General features: G+C 35.0%; 1 protein-coding gene across 7 annotated transcripts in view; it reads right to left on the reverse strand.

Annotated features, from left to right (window-relative positions):
• The window catches only part of NAV3 (neuron navigator 3), a 595,128-nt gene that overhangs the window by 14,134 nt on the left and 561,493 nt on the right, over nt 1-19,501 (reverse strand). For all 7 annotated transcript variants that reach the window (XM_058741945.1, XM_058741948.1, XM_058741947.1 and 4 more), the window contains 5 exons: nt 16,305-16,402; nt 13,461-13,556; nt 13,023-13,191; nt 11,558-11,793; nt 877-1,031 (listed from right to left, as the gene is read on the reverse strand). In XM_058741945.1, the coding sequence (XP_058597928.1) occupies nt 877-1,031; nt 11,558-11,793; nt 13,023-13,191; nt 13,461-13,556; nt 16,305-16,402 (754 nt within the window). The remainder of the gene's footprint in view (nt 1-876; nt 1,032-11,557; nt 11,794-13,022; nt 13,192-13,460; nt 13,557-16,304; nt 16,403-19,501) is intronic.

A 19,501-nucleotide genomic window follows, 5' to 3' on the forward strand; every position in this document is an offset into this window, starting at 1 on the left:
TGGAAATTTGGATTTGGGAGTCTAATTTCAGGTCTGGCATCCTAGGAGAATTCTTTTACCTTTCTGAGTCTGAGTTTACTCATCTATAAGATAAAAAGGTTAGACAGAATAATCACAGTAGCCTCATTTCACTATGATATCTTATGGCTCTTACGATTATAATCAAACGCATTAATTTTTCCTTTTTTTTATTATTTCATAGATATTTTAAAGTTTCTTAATAACATGAGAAAATTTGCATTCTTGTTTCAGTGCTTCTTTTATGCTGATCTATTTTTAGCATTTAAAAAATCTCTAGCAGAGATTAATTGGGATATTTGCACCATTAAAACTAATATTTAGCTTGCTCTTGTATACCCTTTCTTCAGAGGCCATACTATAGTGAATCTTTAGTGGGTTTTCAGATTTTTTTATATCCAACTTCAACCTTTTACTTTCATAGTAAATAGTTAAAAATTAGACTCATTAATGGAAAGAGATATATCTGAATGCATTAAATTTATCTTTATGGGAAGGATGAATTGAAACTTTGATATGGAGTAAAAATGAAACCAGAGCCCTAAAGCTTCATTTTAGTTCTTCATTTCCTGGATCCATTCTGTCATGGATACTGGTCTCCCAGACCTTCAGCATATCTGTAGAAGCTAACACTATCAAGTAAAACATGTTTCCATAAAAGTTGCCTGGGACTAAGTGTTGAAGGAATAAACAGACGTTTGAAAAAATGCACAGGGAGTTTTTAAAAATGCGTTATAATATTAATGAAGCTTCTCAAATTAATAGCATCCACTGAAAACCATGGGTTTTAAAAGGTTTAAAGGCATAAGAATGCAAATTTTATTATCATTTCATCATTCAAACCTTTCATAAGCATACCATTTGTTGTATTTACAGTTGAGAAAACCATTGAAGATATCACTCAAAGAGCCCACATGATGAAGATTATCAAGAATTATTACAACAGGGAGTTCTACACCATTATTATCAGCACTGCACTGTTCAGCCAGGTTAGCTAGATACTGTTGCAACTCCTTGAAAAAAAAGAAAAAGAAAACAAATATCAATGATAAATTTGTATCAGTGGTAAGCAATTCATCGTTTAGGAAGAGCACACTTTGTCTTCCATCCAGTATCTTTTAAAAACCCATAGGTCATTCCAGTGATATAAAACTTTATTCTACAAAACAAAAAAACATTATGATGCTGAAAGGATATATTTTATAAAGAAACGAGCAAAGAGAAAAGCCAATACACAACGCCTGCAGCAAATATAAAACTGTAAACACAAAAGCATGTTTCCCAGTTGTTGTCCCCCCTTAAGAAAGAGCAAAATAAATAAATAAATAAACAAACAAACAAACAAATAAATAAGAGTGAGGGAGAGAGAAAGAGAATTCTGGATATGAGCTCTTACAATAAACTACAAACATCAAGACAAATACCATTCTTGCTTTTGGTATTAAAATGATAAAAGTGGATTTAAGCAAACCTTGTAATTTCAAAGCTAGAATAAATCCAAAATGGCACAGCTAAGTTTGTGCTAATACTTCAACTATTTTAATTCCAATTTATTTTGATAGGATGCATGAAAGCACCACCCCAGGACGTAGCCAAAAGTGTGGTTATTTACTTATCTATAATCTGCATGAAACTTCCGTGATTTTAAACAAAGACAAAAATTTTTATATTTCACTGGGTCACTTGACATTAGCATTTCTTGAACTTCTTGAGTTTTTTAACAGGTATTATTCCTTTCTGATAGCTTTTAATCTAAATATGATAACCGGTTTACTGTTTGACTGCTCTCACAGATGAGTAGAACAGGAACATAATTAGTTTTCTTAGAATTATCCTAATCAGTAAGAGCATTTCCATAATATTTGCATATTTACAATGACATTTTCAATTTGTAAATCTTGCTCAGGGTTAAAAAACAATTCCATGATTCTAATTTTTGCCTGCCAGTAAATATCTGAACTCCTCACCCTAGATGCCACCTCTCTCTGTCTGTAATACCATTTTCAGAACTAAAAGCAGAAAAGGATAAGGGCACCCGGGGGGGCTGAGTCAGTTAAGTGTCCAATTCTTGATTTTGGGTCAGGTCTTGATCTTATGGTTTGTAAGTTGAAGGCCCGGATTGGGCTTTGTGCTGACGGTGTGGAGCCTGCTTGGGATTCTGTCTCCCTCTCTCACTGTCCCTCCCCCACTTGCTCTCTATTTCTCTGAAAATAAATAAAAATAAACTTGGAAAGAAAGGAGAAAAGGATAAAAGCAATGGCCAGGATTCTGAGGCATTTAGTAATATATTCATTTAAGTTTAAATATAAAATTTGTTAGGAAAACTAATCCACTATTAATCTTATATTGAGCCAATCACATTGAATAAATATTGCCTAAATCAGAGAATACAGAAAAAAGTGTTCAAACTAATGAATGGTCTGGAGAATTTCATTTACCTTAAAAGACAAAAATGGAATTTATATCAATAATCTAACTATATTAAGTCATTCATTGATTTATAAAATATTGACTGCCTCTCTATTACGTTCTTAGTCCTAGACAAACCCCTGGGGTACACAAAAATAATGAATCACTGCTCAAGTTAGTTTAACATGAATTATGAACTGAATCAAGTACTTTTTTGAGCATAGAGGTTAAAAAAGTCTTCCTTCGTAGGCTTTAAGAATGTCACGTTAGGTACTAAAATTTAAATATGATAAATCATTTGAAAACAAGGTACTAGTGTATTAGGAGCTGTGAGAGGTCAGGGGAGGAGATTTTGCCTAGGTAGTGGGTATCAAGGAAAACCTTCCAGAAGAGGTATGCTGGAACTTGGGAGGGTGGTAGGAACAGCCACAACTAATAAATTCACAAAATGAAATGTAAAAGATCCCATGAGAAAGGTTAAAGGAGGGATGTGGCCTGTAGAAGGAAAAAGGATTAATTCCAACTGGGGGATCCTGGTGGACTCCAGAGCAAGGTAGAATTCGAGATGAATTTTGAACAATGAATGGACTTCCAAATGAAAAGTATGTAGTTAATCTATCCTTTCAAAATAGCTTTAGCAAGCACCTATTATGTTCCAGGTACTCTGGCACTAAGGATTCCAAGATAATCTCTGCATTCCAGGAATTCAGAGTTGATAAGCAGAAAGGCAGGTCAACAAGTAAATCAAAAACACAGTGTGGTTAACGAAATGCACAAAACACTACAGGGACATTTAAGAGAGGCACCTGATCCAGGCTTGTTGTTCGGGAAACAACAGGGTACATGGGGACAAATTATTGAAGTCCAAACAATAAGGAGTGAAAGCTGGACGGTATGAGCATATGATGTGCTTGGGGAAATAAGTGTTCTGTTGTTGCAAGAGAAATGGTACATGGTACTGATGGTTGTAATAAAAAAGAAAATAGAAAAACTTTGAGTCCGTGCAGAAAAATTTGGATCTTACTATATAAACAAATGTGAACCATTGACATGTTCTTTTCAGTAGGGAAAGGGCAGTTTATTTATCAAAGGAAACACAAATATGAAGGAGATGATAATTAATTAGAAATGGGAAAAACATTCAAGAGCCTATTGCCTAGAATAGAGGGTTACACATGTGTGTGTATAAAAACAAAACAAAACAAAACAAAACAAATTCACAGTAAAAATATATCAAAAAAGCATACACATAAGATTTTGTTCAGAGCATGTAAACCTTACTTGTACTGCTAGGAAAGACTTCCTGGTAGTAGTATTATTTGATATTAACCTTTTATTTTTAATATTAGGTAATGTTTTGATACTTAAAAATGGAAGAAGAGCTTTCCAATTAGAGGGAGAAGAATAATCAAAGGCCTAAGCACGCGCGCGCACACACACACACACACACGTACTATCCAAGCAGGAAAGAACTAGTAGAATATGTTTTGCATATATGAATAGTGGTAAGTATATTGGAAAGAAGAGTTTGCAACCCTGAATGATTTGAAAGGTCACCGGACTTTTCCCGTCGGCAACAAAGAAACATTGAATGTTTGTCTGGGGTTCTGAGCAATGTAGCCAGGATCATGATTTCAAAGTATGGTAAGTATAGTGTAAAGGAGGAATAGAAACCAGTCAAAGAGAATAACCAAATTGTTGAAGCCAAGAGACACTATGGGATTCAGTAGGGATAGTAGAAGTGTGGGAAGATTTTTGATCTAGTATGGAAAGCAGTGGAAAAACATTGCAGGATTTTAATGCAGTCAGACTTCAACAGTGGAAAAACATTCTGTTTTCCATGAGGTGAAGGGATAAATGCATAAAGAGAAAAGGAAAATTTAATAGAACTTCTGAATCAAGCAATTAGAAGACAATTGCAGTCATCCAAGTGATAGGGTTAATTTGGGTGGGAGGGTGGTGGTACTGGAGATGGATGGAAAAAGATGGATTTAATATTTTTCAGAGCTGAAACTGGGTTTTCTAAATATGTGTACCTCGTATGCTGATAGAAACATATGTGTAAGCTAAGAGAAAAGGCCTACTATTTGGAAGAGTCGGCATGGCTAACAGTGTCCAATTGGAGTCAATACAAGTTGAAACCAGGAGAGTCATCCAGGGGAAAACAGAAGTGGGAGAGAATAGAATGTTGGGGTATATTTTCATTTACTGGTAGGTGAAGGAAAACAGTCAGCGAATGAGACTTTTAAAGAGCTTACTAGAGGGAAAGAAGAAAACCAGGAGAGAATTATAAATCATGAAAATTAGAGGGATTTCTAGAAAGGGAAGATTACCTATAGCAATTTGCTATACATCAGCAAAAACCAGAGAGAGAGAAAAGATGCCAAGGGCAATGAACTTGGTAATTAAGACATCACTGAGTGATTTTGGAAAAGAAGGGCCATTAGATTCTATTATAATTCTCTCATCTTGAGAAAGGTAGTAGACCTCTTTGGGTACCTAATGAAAGCTGTAGACCAGTTGCAAGTGGAAATATGCATACACAAATAATTTTGTCATATAACTTAAAAGAGTTTTTCTCAGACCCCTTTGAAATCACTTTATGATCCCCGCTGTAGCTTAACTGGCTTTAAACGTTAGGTTGAAGTATTGATGCATTAGCATTAGCATTAAAAGTTTCATGTCCAAGATCTAATTAAGCAAAGGAAAACGGGTGTATCTACCAGATGGACACTGATAATGAGATGAATCTCATACTTTGAAAATACACATGGAAACCTGCAGTTATATAAAAGCTGTTGATCATTGCTTTCTCTGGTTTTGACTCTAGACACATCAAAAATGAATCTGCCAAGTCCAGTTTTCTGATCTTTTCCTACCTAACATTCCAAGTGTTCTCAGCTGGCCACGTATTATTTACTAAATCCATCTCTAGCCTTCTGGGCCCGCTATATCAAATGTCATAAAGTGTAATTGTTTATGTGTACCGCTCTCGATCAAAATATTCCAGCTGGCAGTTTGAGGGAGGGCTGGGACAATGGGAAGAGGACAGAATGTAAGATGCAGAGGTACTGAACACATGAAAAGATTTTTTCCATTTGATGGTTTTATTGTTCGATTTTTTTTTTAATCCGCAAGTGCCCTTTGGCTTTGTCTCTTCTGTGTTATCTGCAGCAAAGCATAATACACATCAGCCATTACACGGCTTCATTTTTCAGAGATGGGGTCTATTATTTCATGCCTCATTCACACGTTACTTTAATAACTCCACACTGCTAGCAGCTGTCCCTCAGTCTCAGCTAGTCATCCCTAGTCCTTTATAGCCTTCCCACCACCCCCACCTCACAAAAAAGCAAAGCAAAGCAAACAAAAACCACTGTGGATTCTCTGGTAACTTGGCAAGAATTGGCTAAATTCTCTAGCAAGAATTGTATCCAGCGCTGCCCACAGCTCATTCATATCTTACAAACAGAAAGAAACAATAAACATTTGTTAGTTGTATTTTGTGCTTTCTTGGTGCCGAATGCCACCTGATTTGTCCACGGGTTTTTCCTATTATTGTTTCCTAGCATCATTCATTCTGTTCCAATGCTCTCGGCAATGATTCTTCATTATATTGTAATGAGAAACATTAAACTGACCCATTAATGACACAAGTGATTTTATTCAGAACAAGAAGAAAACAAGAGTGTTGGTAATATTTGGTCAAATTTTTTTTAAAGATTCATATAATATTATTAAGAACAACTCCAAACACTAAGCCTTTTTTTTTTAACTGAAATAAAAAGAACCTATATATAATAGTGGGTTTGGGTGTGAGGCAAATTTTATAAGTGCAAATTAAGTGTAAGTAATTTTAGAAGCATACATTTTATTAGTATAAATTAACTGACTATATACATGTTAAACTACATCCTAATGAAGCCCAAATCACTCCAGTTGATTAAAAACTTGATTTTAAGTGATCCGCAATTTTATCAAAAGAACTTGTAACTTGTAATAACTCTGTTCTCCTTTTACAACTATTTGTTTGTTTGTTTGCCTTTCATAAAGAAACTTCTCAAGAGTTCTATCACAACTCAAGAGTTCTATCACAACTCAAGAGTTCTATCCAGTTCTATCCGGATTTGGGGGAAATCCAGAGAACACACTGAAGATGGCTAAGGGACATAATCCTTATGGCTGAAATCATATGGCCATAATCATTCTGGCTGAAAAGAAAAATACTGGTGGTAAATGCTTTTTAAGTAAAGTTCTGAGGAGACCCAAGATTCACAGGAAGCATTAAAAACATAGACTGGAGCAAACAAACAACTGAGCTCTTCCTACTTCTGCTGAGAGAAGGGCCAAATATTCTGCCGCAGATTACATGTCTCTCCTTAGTTGAAATGAAAATGGGTGGTTCAACCGTAATTCGAATGGTGCTGAGTTCCAAGGAAATACTCAGAATTCATGTGCTATAACGTTTATTTAACTTTAAGAGATCCCAGCATGTTTTATCTACATCACTGTTCTCTGTGAAAAGTACATACAAGATAATTTTCAACAAAGGTCTCTGTGTGTGTTTGGGGGCTGGTGTCTGTATGGGTCTGTACTTGTGAAAGAAATATTTATTGAAAGCTATTTACATTAATTATATAATTAATAACTGCAGGCAACCCTTATACTGATTGTGTTTGCTACCTGTACTGTTATTTCTCTCTCTCTTCTTCCTTTTGTCCCTCCCCTGCTCTCTCAATCCTTTTCTCCCTTACCCCCTCTCTCTCCCTCCCCTCCACTCTCTCTCTCCTTGCTCCCCTCTTTCTCTCCCTTTTTCTCTCACACACACAGACACACAGACACTTAGCTTTTGCCATGACCATATAACAGTTGGGAAAACCATGCCAAAGGAAATTCAGCAATCTGCTCTATATTCCACAGGTGGTCAGTGATAGGGACTTAAAAAACTACTTCGTTAAGAACATTTTTGTTGAGAAAGAATTAACATACATCACTGTATAAGTTTAAGATGAATAGCACGATGTTTTGGTTTATACATATTGTAAAATGATTACAACAGGTTCAGCTAACATCCACCTTCTCAGATAGATCTGATAAAAAGAAAAGAAAAAAAGAACAAAATTTTTCTTGTGATGAGAATTCTTAGAATTTACTCCCGTAACAACTCTCCTATATATCATACAGCAGGGGTTAGCTGTGGTCATCATGTTGTATATAACAACACTAGTATTTATTTACCCTGTAAGTGGAAGTTTTTACCTTTTAACCCTTTTCCTACAATTTCCATCTCTCCATACTCTACCTCAGGTAATTTTTTTGTTTTGTTTTGAGATTCCACATATAAGTGAGATCATACATATTTGTCTTTCTCTGACTTATTTCACTTAGCATAGTGACTTCAGGGTCCATCTATGTTGTAGCAAATGGTAGAATCGATTTCTTCATTTTTTTATGGATGAATAATATTCCATTATATTATTAGAATTCCATCAAATATACCATTTTTTAAATCCATCTATCCTTCCATGGACACTTGAGTTGTTTCCATGTCTTGGCTATTGTAAATAATGCTGCTACGGACATGGGAAGGTGCAGATACGTTTCTGAGTTGGTGTTTTCATTTCCTTTGCATATATTCCCAGAAGTGGAGCTGCTGGATCATATGGCAGTATTTTTAACTTTTTGAGGATCCTCTGTACTATTTTTCATAGTGACTATACCAATTAACAATCCCACCAAGAGTGTACAAGGGTTCCCTTTTCTCTACTTCCACACTAGTATTTATCACATCTTGTCTTTCTGATGATGTCCATTCTAACAGGCATGAGGTGATACCTTTTTGTGGTTTTAATTTTCATTTCCCTAGCGGTTAGTGATATTGGGCATCTTTTCATGTACCTGTTGGCCTTTTGTATATCTTTTATGGAGAATATCCATTCGGGTCCCTTGTCCTCTTTTTAATTGGGTCAAATGTTTTGTTGCTATTGAGTTGTATGAGTTTTTTCCATATTTTGGATATTAAGCCCTTATCAGATATAGATGGTTTGTAAACATTTTCTCCCATTCTATAGGTTGCCTTTTCACTTTGTTTCTTTTGCTGTACAGACGTTTTGAGCTTGATTTACTGCCAATTGTTTATTTTTTTTATTTTGTTGCTTGTACTTTAGGTGTCTTAACCAAAAAATCATTATCAAGATCCATGTTAAGGAGCTTTATTTCTATGTTTTCTTCCAGGAGTTTCATGGTTTCAGGTCTTACTTTTATATCTTTAATGCACTGCAAGTTAATTTTGTGAGTAATGTAAATATGTGCCCAGTTTCATTCTTTTGCATGTGAATATCTAATTATCCCAGCACCATTTACTGCAGAAACTGTCTTTTCTCCATTGAGTATTCTTGGTTCCCTTATCCAGCATTAGACAATGGTATATGCTTGGATTTATTTTCAGGCTTTTGATTCTGTTTCATTGTGTCTGTCAACTCTACATGTCTGTTGCTGTGCCAGTTCCATACTGTTTTAATGACTATAGAGTAGAGATGAAATTAGGAAGTGTGGTGGTTCCTGCTTTGTTTTTCTTTCTCAGGATTTCTTTGGCTATTCAGAGTCTTTTGTGGTTCCATATACATTTTATGAGTGGGTTTTTTTTTTTACTTCTATAAAAAATGCATTCGAATCTTGAGACTACATTGAATCTATAATGGCTTATGCTACTATTGATACCTTAATAATACTAATTCTTCTAATCCATGAACATGAGATACCTATCCATTAATTTGTGTCTTCTTCAATTTCTTTCATCAATGCATTGTAGTTCTCAGAGCAGAGATATTTTATCTCCTTAAAGTTATTTCTAAGTATTTTATTGTTTTTGATGCTAATATAAATGAGATCAACTTCTTTATTTATTTTTCCGAAAATCCATTGTTAGCATATAGAAACATAACGGATTTCTGTGTGTTAATTTTATATCTTGCAACCACTAAATTCATTGATTAGATCTAACAGTTTTTTTTTGTGTGTCTTTAGGATTTTCTATATATAAAATGTCACCTGCACATAGAGATGATTTACTTCTTCCTTTCCAATTCTGACACCTTTTATTCTTCCCCTTCTTTTTTTGCCTAATTGTTCTAGCTAGGATATCTCGTACTATGTTAAATAGAAGTGATGAGGTTGGGCATCTTTGTCTTGGTCCTGATCTTAAAGGAAAAGCTTTCAAATTTTACCACTGAGTATGAGGGTAACCATTGGCTTGTCTGTATGGCCTTTATTATGTTAAGATGTTTTTCTTTGATGCCTAATTTGTTAAAAGTTTTTATCATGAATGGATGTTGTAATTTGTCATGTGCTTTCTTTGCATCTATTGAGATGATCATATGATCTATTCTCTTTCATTCTATGAATGTGACACATCACATTAATTAATTTCTATATGCTGAACTATCTTTGTATCCTAGGTGTAAATCCCATTGGATCATGGTGAATAATCCTTTTAAGGTGCTACTGAATTTGATTTGCTAGTATTTTTTTAAGTTTATTTACTTATTTTGTGAGAGAGAGAAAAAAGGGGAGAGGCAGAGAGAGAGGGAGAGAAAGATAATTCCAAGCAGGCTCTGCACTGACAGTGGCTTCGACAGGAGGCTCGAACTCATAAATTGTGAGATCATGACCTGAGCCGAAACCAAGAGCTGGACGCTCAGCTGAATGAGCCATCCAGGCGCCCCTGGTTTGCCAGTATTTTTATTGAGAATTTTTACGTTTATATTCATCAGGGATATTGCATGTAGTTTTCTTTTCTAGTGGTGTCATTTTCTAGTTTTGGTATCAGGATAATACTGGCCTCATAGAATGAGTTCTGGAATGTTCCCTCATCTTCAGATTTTCAGCAGAGTTTGAATTGGTGTTCTTTAAATGATTGATAAAATTCACATGTGAAGTCATCTGGTCCTGAGCTTTTCTTCTTTGGGAGATTTTTGATGATTGATTCAATCTCTTTACTAGTAACTGGTCTATTCAGATTTGCCATTTCTTCCTGGTTCAGTTGTAGCAAGTTGTATGTTTCTAAAAGCTTTTCCATTTCTCTTAGGTTGTCCAGTTTGTTAGTATATAGTATTCATACCATTAAGAATGTTTTGTTTACTAAGCTATACGTCTGGTTTATTTCAAGAATCCAATGGGTTTGTGTTGCTTTCATGAGTTGTGTTTATTTCTGAAAATTTGTAGGTCTGAAGCTTCTGAGAGACTGGGTCAGTTTGGATCATCTAACCAGGCTATCTTTGGAAAAATAACATGACCCAATATCATGTGGATTCCATCAAGTTATTGCTTATAACAGATGCAGTTTCCTAAGAGATGCTTAGGTTAAATTGATTGAGGAAGTAATTAATTATTACAGGCAAAAATATTATAATGTCAGGAATATGTTAGACATTAACAATTTTCCATTTAGGATTCCTTATTCTATTCATAATATATGAAATTACAGGCTAGGTTTTATAGCTTCCTCATGCCTATTTAATAGCTGAGAGTGTTCAAGCTGATTATTATGGTACATTAGAACTTAGTTGATGGCAACATGAAATATCGTTCAATTTCCTAAGGTTCCTAAGCAGAAATTCTAATAGAAATATAATGTAAGCAAATTGCTGTTCCCAGAATTTCTGCTTAGACTAGTCTAATCATACCCATATCCCCTTTGTTATAATACCCCAGTTTATTCCCACCTATTTGTTAAGATCCAGGTCAAGTTAACTTTTTATAAAGCTCAAATTCTTACAGAAGAGTCATTCTTCCCTCTTGCTTCTATAGAACTCTGCATGGATCTCTTTCTACTCCAACACCTCTTAAATGGATGTCTAAGAGAAATCGGACAATAGAGACCATCGTTTTCTTCTGTATATTCCCAATGCTTGTAAAGCTGCCTGATAAGTGAATGCTACTGAATATCAGTCTTGCTCGAATTCATGAAACAGGGTTACATCATCCATCAGATTTCAGTTTTAGTCAGAGATAGACATGTTTCCATGTTCAAATTGGGTAATGGGTCTCACACAATCTTATAGCTTAATTGCTTACGACACTTAAATCCATAAGTAAGCAATGAAAGTTCCCTTAGGAGTTTGTGACTTACCTTACTTGACTTGTGGTCCACATTAAAAATGGCAATTGCATCCTCTGTTTTTTTCCTTCCAGATTTGGTTATTACATACTCAGCAAGTTTGTTTGCTAAATAGGTCTTTCCAGTACCACTAGGTCCCGAGAGTATAATTCTGTGATGCTCCATCAACAAGTTAAAGTACCTTTGGGTAATTGGTTTAGGAATCAGTGTATCAAAAACAAAACTGTCCAAACTGTTTTCTTCTACCCCTGAAGGAAGAAACAAAGGGAATAGCATGCCTTATTGTTCTACATAAGCTGGGATTTAAAATGCAGTGCTGACAACAGAGTTATTAGTTTTAGGGATGCAGGCCTTGTAAAATTCTTTCCTTGATATTTCTATCTCACAACCATGTGCTGCCATTTTAGCCCCCCCCAAACAAACAAACAAACAAACAAACAAACAAACACATCAGTAATAAGGCAGAGTGAACATCCAACAGAAAGTTAGCTGTTTCCTTTGGTTCAGGCTTAGCTCTATTGTCTACTTCATATTTCCCAAGTAGGTTTCCAGACAGAAATGGAAGAATTACTATCATTTCTATCATAATATTTTCCTTGCCTTTGAAGGTGATAATTTTGTTAAGAATAAATGTAGATATTAAAGCATATGTGTACATTCTTCCCTTTTCTTTCTATTTTTCCCTTCTCTTTGTTTTCTCCTATCTCTCATTACAAATCCTAGCTGTACAACCACTTAAGCTTTTGAAGAATAGAAATTGTGATATTTGGCAAGGAATTAAGAAGCAGAGCAACAGTATCTCCTTTTACTAACCCAAGCACCTTAATCACAAAATCAAATATTGGCAAATTCCTCTATTAATCCAGTTTATGTAGATGTGCTCTGGCTCTTTAACATATATGAGCAAGGAATTATGGAGACAAGTATACTTTAGATATTCCATTTGCCTATAATTAATCACATCATCCAAAGCAAACAGAATTTCTCATCCCCGATTCTTAACATCTATTCTCTATCCCCAGTGGGTATTTATTGGGTACACACACATATTTTAAAATCAAAGATACAGTGATGAATATATTACTTTGGGACATGCAATGAGTTCTTTGAATCCTCCCTAAATGAAAGATGGTACTGGAGAAAACCTAGAAATTTGAAATTCCCTCATCACATTCCTCTTCTTGAGTCTTAGAGAATCTTCAAAATTTCACATCCCAGAACTCAAAGAATTTCATTTACTTCAATTTTGGTGTTTTTAGTAGGGTTTTAGTGTTTTAGTAAGATTTTAGTGTTTTAAAAATAAGTGTGTCTCGTTTCATATTAAAACCATTGATGTGGTTAAGAGAGCTTTCAAGTAACAAAAACTTGAAGTGAAATTGCAAACAAAGAGGTAGAAAGAAAGAAAGAAAGAAAGAAAGAAGAAAGAAACGTTGGCTAAAAGATACAGTTGTGTTTTTCTTTTCATTTTTCTTTTTACCTTTCAGGTTCACAGTAATGACGTTATTATCTCCAACAAGATATCCACAAGGCAGCAGTTCAGGCACTTCTAGGCTATGGGATCTAATTAAATCTCCTATACAGTAGCTAGCAATGCAGTCCGAGCTCAGACCAAGGCTAGTGGATGTATCAATTCGGAACACATATTCCTAAAATGATACACACAAAAAAGGCAGTCAAAACAGAGATTCAACTCATCTACTACAAATACAAAACTCCTGGGGATATGAAGCTAGCTGTCAAGATTTTTGAAATGGGCAATAAAAGAATTATTAATATCACACAGCACAACGAGAAAGCTTTCCTTACTATTTGAAAGGGAGGTAGGAAAAGCAAAGTCCACGTTATTAAAGCTAAGGAAAGCATGTAAAATAAAACATATGTGAAACTTAGTATCAGGAAATTTTGTACAACTTACCTTAAAGAGACGTCTGATTACACCATCTAAGACATCCCACTTGGTTTTTCCACTAACACCAATGGATCCTATCAAATAGGCCTGAGACTTCTGATCCTAAATAAGAACAAATAGAACGCAATAAAACCCAGTCATATGTCTTATTACTGCATTTCCTACTAAAACATATTAATGTACTACTACTAAGGACTAAAATGTTTATTAAGCCTATAGGTCTTATTGTAACAGACCTGCATGGTATATTATATAAAATAAAACCCACCCCAACAAACTAACTAAACAAACAAACAAAGTAACATCAATAGTAACAAAAACAAGAAAGAAAGAGATGAGATGAAGTGGTATGGAAAACTAATTCATGACCTGTTTGGTAATAGGGAAAATAGTCTTTTGCTTTAATGCAGCGGGTGCATTCTTGAGTAGATGCAGCTTGGTAGAAGGGAAATGGTGATCGAGAGGCAAGAGAACTATTTCATATGACACCTACAACTTCCTCCTACTAATTTTGTGGCCTGATCTTTGTTAAGTCTAAAATTCAGGTTGTTTTCATGTATTGATTTAGATGATATCAAATCCAGCTTTTAAAACTAAGTTATCCACAGTAGCACGGCCTTCACATATTTACAAAACAGTTTCCACTTTGAATTTATCAAAAAATTTACTACAAGAACATGTCAGGGAATCCTACAGGAGCCATTTTATCGAGCAAAGAATGGTCCCAAATTTAGTATCTTCTTTCGAAAAAAAATTTTTAATGTGTATTTATTTTTGACAGAGAGAGAGACAGAACACGAGCAGGGGAGGGGCAGAGAGAGAGGGAGACGCAGAATCCGAAGCAGGCTCCGGGCTCTGAGCTGTCAGCACAGAGCCCGATGCGGGGCTCAAACTCACAGACAGTGAGATCGTGACCTGAGCCTAAGTTGGACACTCAATTGACTGAGCCACCCAGGCGCCCCTATTATCTTTTTTTGTGGGATGGGATTTTGAGGACTTTTTACATATATTGGACAAATAAACAATTCGAGATTTATAGTCTGAGTGGAGCCTCTTTTATGATGACTGGAAATGGTTACATAAAATAGTGATCATGACTTCAGTAGATATAATTAGCTAGTTGCTATGTTACAATCTTGGTTCTAGTCACCGACTGTATTATCCTCAAGAGGTGGTAGAATAACAACTGAATCAGATATTAGAAGATAAGGATTCTACAATGCACAATATCTACCACCTCACTTAAGAAATGTGACTTTAGGTAAGTCACCTAGCCATCTCATCAAGAAGCCTTGATTTCTTCATCTATAACATTTGCCTCTATAAGGGTAAATGATTATTACCATTATTTAGATATAATCCAAGTTAGAAGTCAATACCTTTTTCAGAAAAGGTTAAGAAATTCACAACAAACCATTGTGATTTTTTTTTTTTTTTACTACTCTTATGGACTGAGTGTTTGTGTCTTTCCCAAATCCACATGTTAAAGACACAATCCTGTGTGATATTTGGAAATGAAGCCGTTAGGAGGTAATCAGGTTAAGTCAGTAGAATGGCGCTCTCATGATGGCATTAGTGACCTCATAAGTGGCAGGGGGTGGGGAGAGGGAGACACCCAACTTTCCCTCTTCCCAAGTACACACACTGAGGAAAAGACATGTGAAGACATATTGAGAGATGGCTATCTGCAATGCAAAAGAGTCCTCACTAGAAACCAAATTAGCTAGCCCCTTGGTCTTGGACTTTACCATGGTGTGAAAATAAATTTTTGATCTGTAATACAGCCAGTCTATGGTATTTTGTTATGGCAACCCAAGAAAACTAAAACAATTCCTTTCAATGTTCAAAAACATTGCCTTTTAGAATTATGTTAAAATAGAAAACTTGCTTTCTAGTAGTATTATAACCCAGTCAAAACAAATGTGTTCATACAATGCTTTGTAAGTAGCTGCTTTCAAAGTAGAGATAGCTTAAGCTTCACTGAGACTATTAGAATCTTTCACATGAAGACCCACTTGGGAAAATCAAGCAAAAATCTACAGCTCAAGAAGAAAGTTTATGGCATTGGAATTCTTGGAATATTTTCTCAGTGTAAAAATTCACAAGTGCTATCTTACTTTTTTAACTTCAATATTTCAACTATTTTAAAATTCCAAAGGACTTTTCTGTTTTTCTGTTTGACGGGAACAAATTCAGATATTTGCAGATTTGTATTCTTGGCCACTCGACTACAAACTCAACTTGAAATAATATTTATAGTTTTCAAAAAAGACTTGAGTCACAAGGACATTGTCAATTTGATAGCAATAATTGATTCCAGAAAAATTAAAATATTTGCCTTATCTTCTAAGACTTTGCTTATAAATGACACATAGGTAGCATCAATAGAATTTTCATACTAAGTTCAGTAAATACATCTTTCTAGTGTCTAGAATATTCATCTAGCATATAGTCTCTTCTTTGTACAAAAACTATATTGACAACCCTGGTAATGTGTTACTACACATCATAAATATCCCCTGTATTTTACAGATGACACCAAAAGAATGTTAGACAAGATGTTTATGTCAAAGAAAATGATGATTCTTTTCTGAAGCTATAGAAATGAGAGTGGTTGACAATCACTATTGTCATCAGTGAATGAACATGAGATATTGAGACGTATTTCTACCTATATAATGATGTAATTTCTTTTGAGTCCCTAACTTTCATGCTTTTATGACACATTAAGTGAATGACAAGATACACACTGCTGATAGCATATTTACCAGGACAAATATCCAATATAAGATATATTTGATTCATGGTTCATCCTTTAGGAATATTTAGAATTTAAGATTAAAAACATACCTTTGCTCGGCCGTAGCCCTTGCTTATGGAGACTATAATTTTCACACTGCGGCCATCTTTGTGTCCAGTTGTATCACCAGCATCATCGAGCAAAATATCTACCAAATTTTCAAAGAAGTAAGTAAACGCGCGCACGCACACACACACACACACACACACACACACACACAATAGAGTCACATTAGCTTGGAATTGTTTACTATCATTGTTTTCTCCCTCATTTTTTCTCTCAGTTTTATATCTTTCAGTAGGAATATATGGCCTTTTTGCTTCCCATTCTAGCCTAACTGGTTTCAAAAATCTCAGCTTTCAAGAAGATGAATTACTGTGGTTGGGCTGAAGGTTCAGTCTAAGAATTTATTTCTGCTTCCAAAGATCTTCACTCACATGCTGGGCCATTGCCCTCAGATGGGGAAATGAAGGGTTTCTTTTTCTATTGCACACACGTCTGAGTAATACCTGGGTAATATTCAGTTACCATCATTGCAACTGTGACACACTGAAAAACCATTTGGTTTTTCTATCCAACCTAAAATATCCAAGCTCAATACCCATGTAATTTATGAAAGCTAAGGTGCTGAGATTGCGTGTCAACTAAAATTATTGCCAAGCATTTGGCATATATCCAGCTATATTACTGCTTACCTTATATCTATAATTATTAGGTACTGTTACTGAATTTCAACCACAGCATTACACTTCCCTATAGAAGTATATTAGTTATCACTCTCCTGTACCCTTTATGCTTATGGTTTTAAAACCAAAACAGTATTTCTAGTAATCAGCTAAGACTTACAGAAGCCTGATAAAGCTAGCTAACCTGCAAGCACCAGCCTTTAAATATAAGTGAGGATTAATTTTTAAACTATACCATATGAGATTAACATCCAATTTGGATAATTATTAATGTCAACTATCCCACATATATGTTATTATAGAGCCACATTTAATATGGCTTTGACGATAATGTTATTATAGAGCCATGTTTAATATGAAGATAGTGCTTTGTGCAAAAAGGAACTCAGTTACTTGCTAAAGAGCACATGAGCCTGGTGACAAGGGGAGTCAATTACTGTGACCAAATTTATAGAGAGAAGGGATGTGAATGTACTCTCAGAGAAACAATAATTTAATTAAATAGTTTTTGAAAATAGAATGGTTCTATTATCTTAATAATTAAGAATATGTCATTTCACAAAGGAAAGAGTAAAAAAAATGCCTTAAGATCATAACAATAAAAAAATCCACAGATTTTGAGGAAAATGGATATTTTTGCCAAAAATTTTTAAAATATCAAAGAATCTCCCTACTGGAAATTCAATTCTTTTGCCAGATCAACATCCTCACAATCTCTTACTTTTTTGCTTATCTCAGTCAAAAATAAAACCCTTTTTAAGTGTCATTTAATCTTCTTGCTCTTTTTCTTAGAAGTTTAGAGTGGCTTATGTTGGCTGCATGCATGTAAATTTCTGGTATCCCATAACCAAATTATCTATCTCTTTAGTACTTTGCTCAATTAGTTCTAAATGTTCATAAATATTCAAAAATACTTCTTAAGCCTAAAAGATACCGGGAACTGTGCTGGGTATTGGGAAGGAATACCCATTCAGGTGAAAAGGTGAGAAGGAAAATGAATTTCTTGCTCTTTTGGCATGTGTTAAGTGCCAGAAATAAAGGCATGAGGCAGTGAAATAGAGTAACTGAAGAGAGGCTGCTCTACACAGATAGGGCATCCTAGAAGGCTTCCGTGGGGAGGTGCTATTTAGAGATAAGACCAGGTGGCTGAGAAGTGCTATGCAAGTAAAGACCAAGGAAAAGAGGTCCAGAAAACAAGAACAAATGCAAAATCCTTGATGAAAGAGCTATGTGTGTTCAAGGGTTTGGGTGGTAGGAGGGTGGAGATCAAGGGGTTGGGGGGACTAGTATGGAATGATGTGGAGGTAGCTAAGGGCCAGATCATGAGTGGCCTAGTACTCCACATCAAGGTATTTAATCTGATTTCTGATCTACTTCTCTGCCCAAGTTTGTCTTGGAGCATGTTTCTTATTTCACTTTATGCTCACTCTTAAAAACTGCCAGAACTGTGAAATTCTTCCTGAAGGCAGTGACGTACATGTCTACCAGTAAATGAATGAATGACTGTCCTTGGCTTCTCATACGGCTACTTAAAGGAAAAGAGTATGGGAGTTAAAAGGTCAGATGCTGGATTCATCCAGACCTGGGTTCAAATATTAACTCTACATCTTACTAGTTGCATGATCTCGAACAAATCCTTATAGTTTCTTTCCTAAGTGTTGGTTTCCTCATCTGTAAAATGGGGCTCAAACAGCCCTTACTTAATAGGGTTACTGAGACCATAAGAGATAATGCTTTTACAACACTTTCTCCCCATTGTTTAATACCGCCAGCTGTTGTAACCACTATTCACTTTATGCAGGTGTTTACTGTAATCCCTTCTCCGCACAGTGGGAGGAGTACATCCTGACTCACTCCGTGTCCCCTCCTGTCCTCACCATATCGATAGGATGATCACCTGAAGAAACAACTCCAAGAAAAAAATGAAAACCAGCAAATTTGAGGTAAGGGTTCTCTGTGGGGTTTCCTTAATGGAAAATAAGTTATGGTTCTCTGTCAATATTTTAAGGAAGAATAAAAAGATCTGCCATTTTGGTTATAATCCAATGAAGTTATGACAAAAAAAACTGAAGTCTTTTCAAGTTTATGTCTTTACTAGATGTATGGAATGTGTAGTTATATTTCAGGAAATGAAAGTTTGTCAATTATCCACTCTCCTGCCTACTTCTCTCCTTTTTTAAAAAAATTAATCATGAAGCCTAGAAATTTTTTTTTTTGTTAAAAAGCCACAGCATAAAGGCATTATTGATTTCCAATTCTGAATCCACTAAACAAGAGTGAGGACAATGAAAACAGTATCCTAGTCATGTGATTTAATGTTTTTTTTTTAGTTCAGATACAATTATCACTAATGAAAAACGATTAAAGAAATAAAATAATATAGAACTAAAAATAAAATGTATCCTTAAAAAGTACATCTTTGAAACCCCCTCAAAACATTTGCCCCAAATTCTGATTCACGGACATCAGTATTTTCAGGCTGATGAATACAGAGATTATAAATTTGATTTATTATATTTTATATTTATCGTTATGAGTTTTAGTTTTTCCTAGACATGAAT

Source organism: Neofelis nebulosa, chromosome 8 (genome assembly GCF_028018385.1).
Source record: "Neofelis nebulosa isolate mNeoNeb1 chromosome 8, mNeoNeb1.pri, whole genome shotgun sequence".
In the NCBI taxonomy this organism is placed as follows: domain Eukaryota; kingdom Metazoa; phylum Chordata; class Mammalia; order Carnivora; family Felidae; genus Neofelis; species Neofelis nebulosa.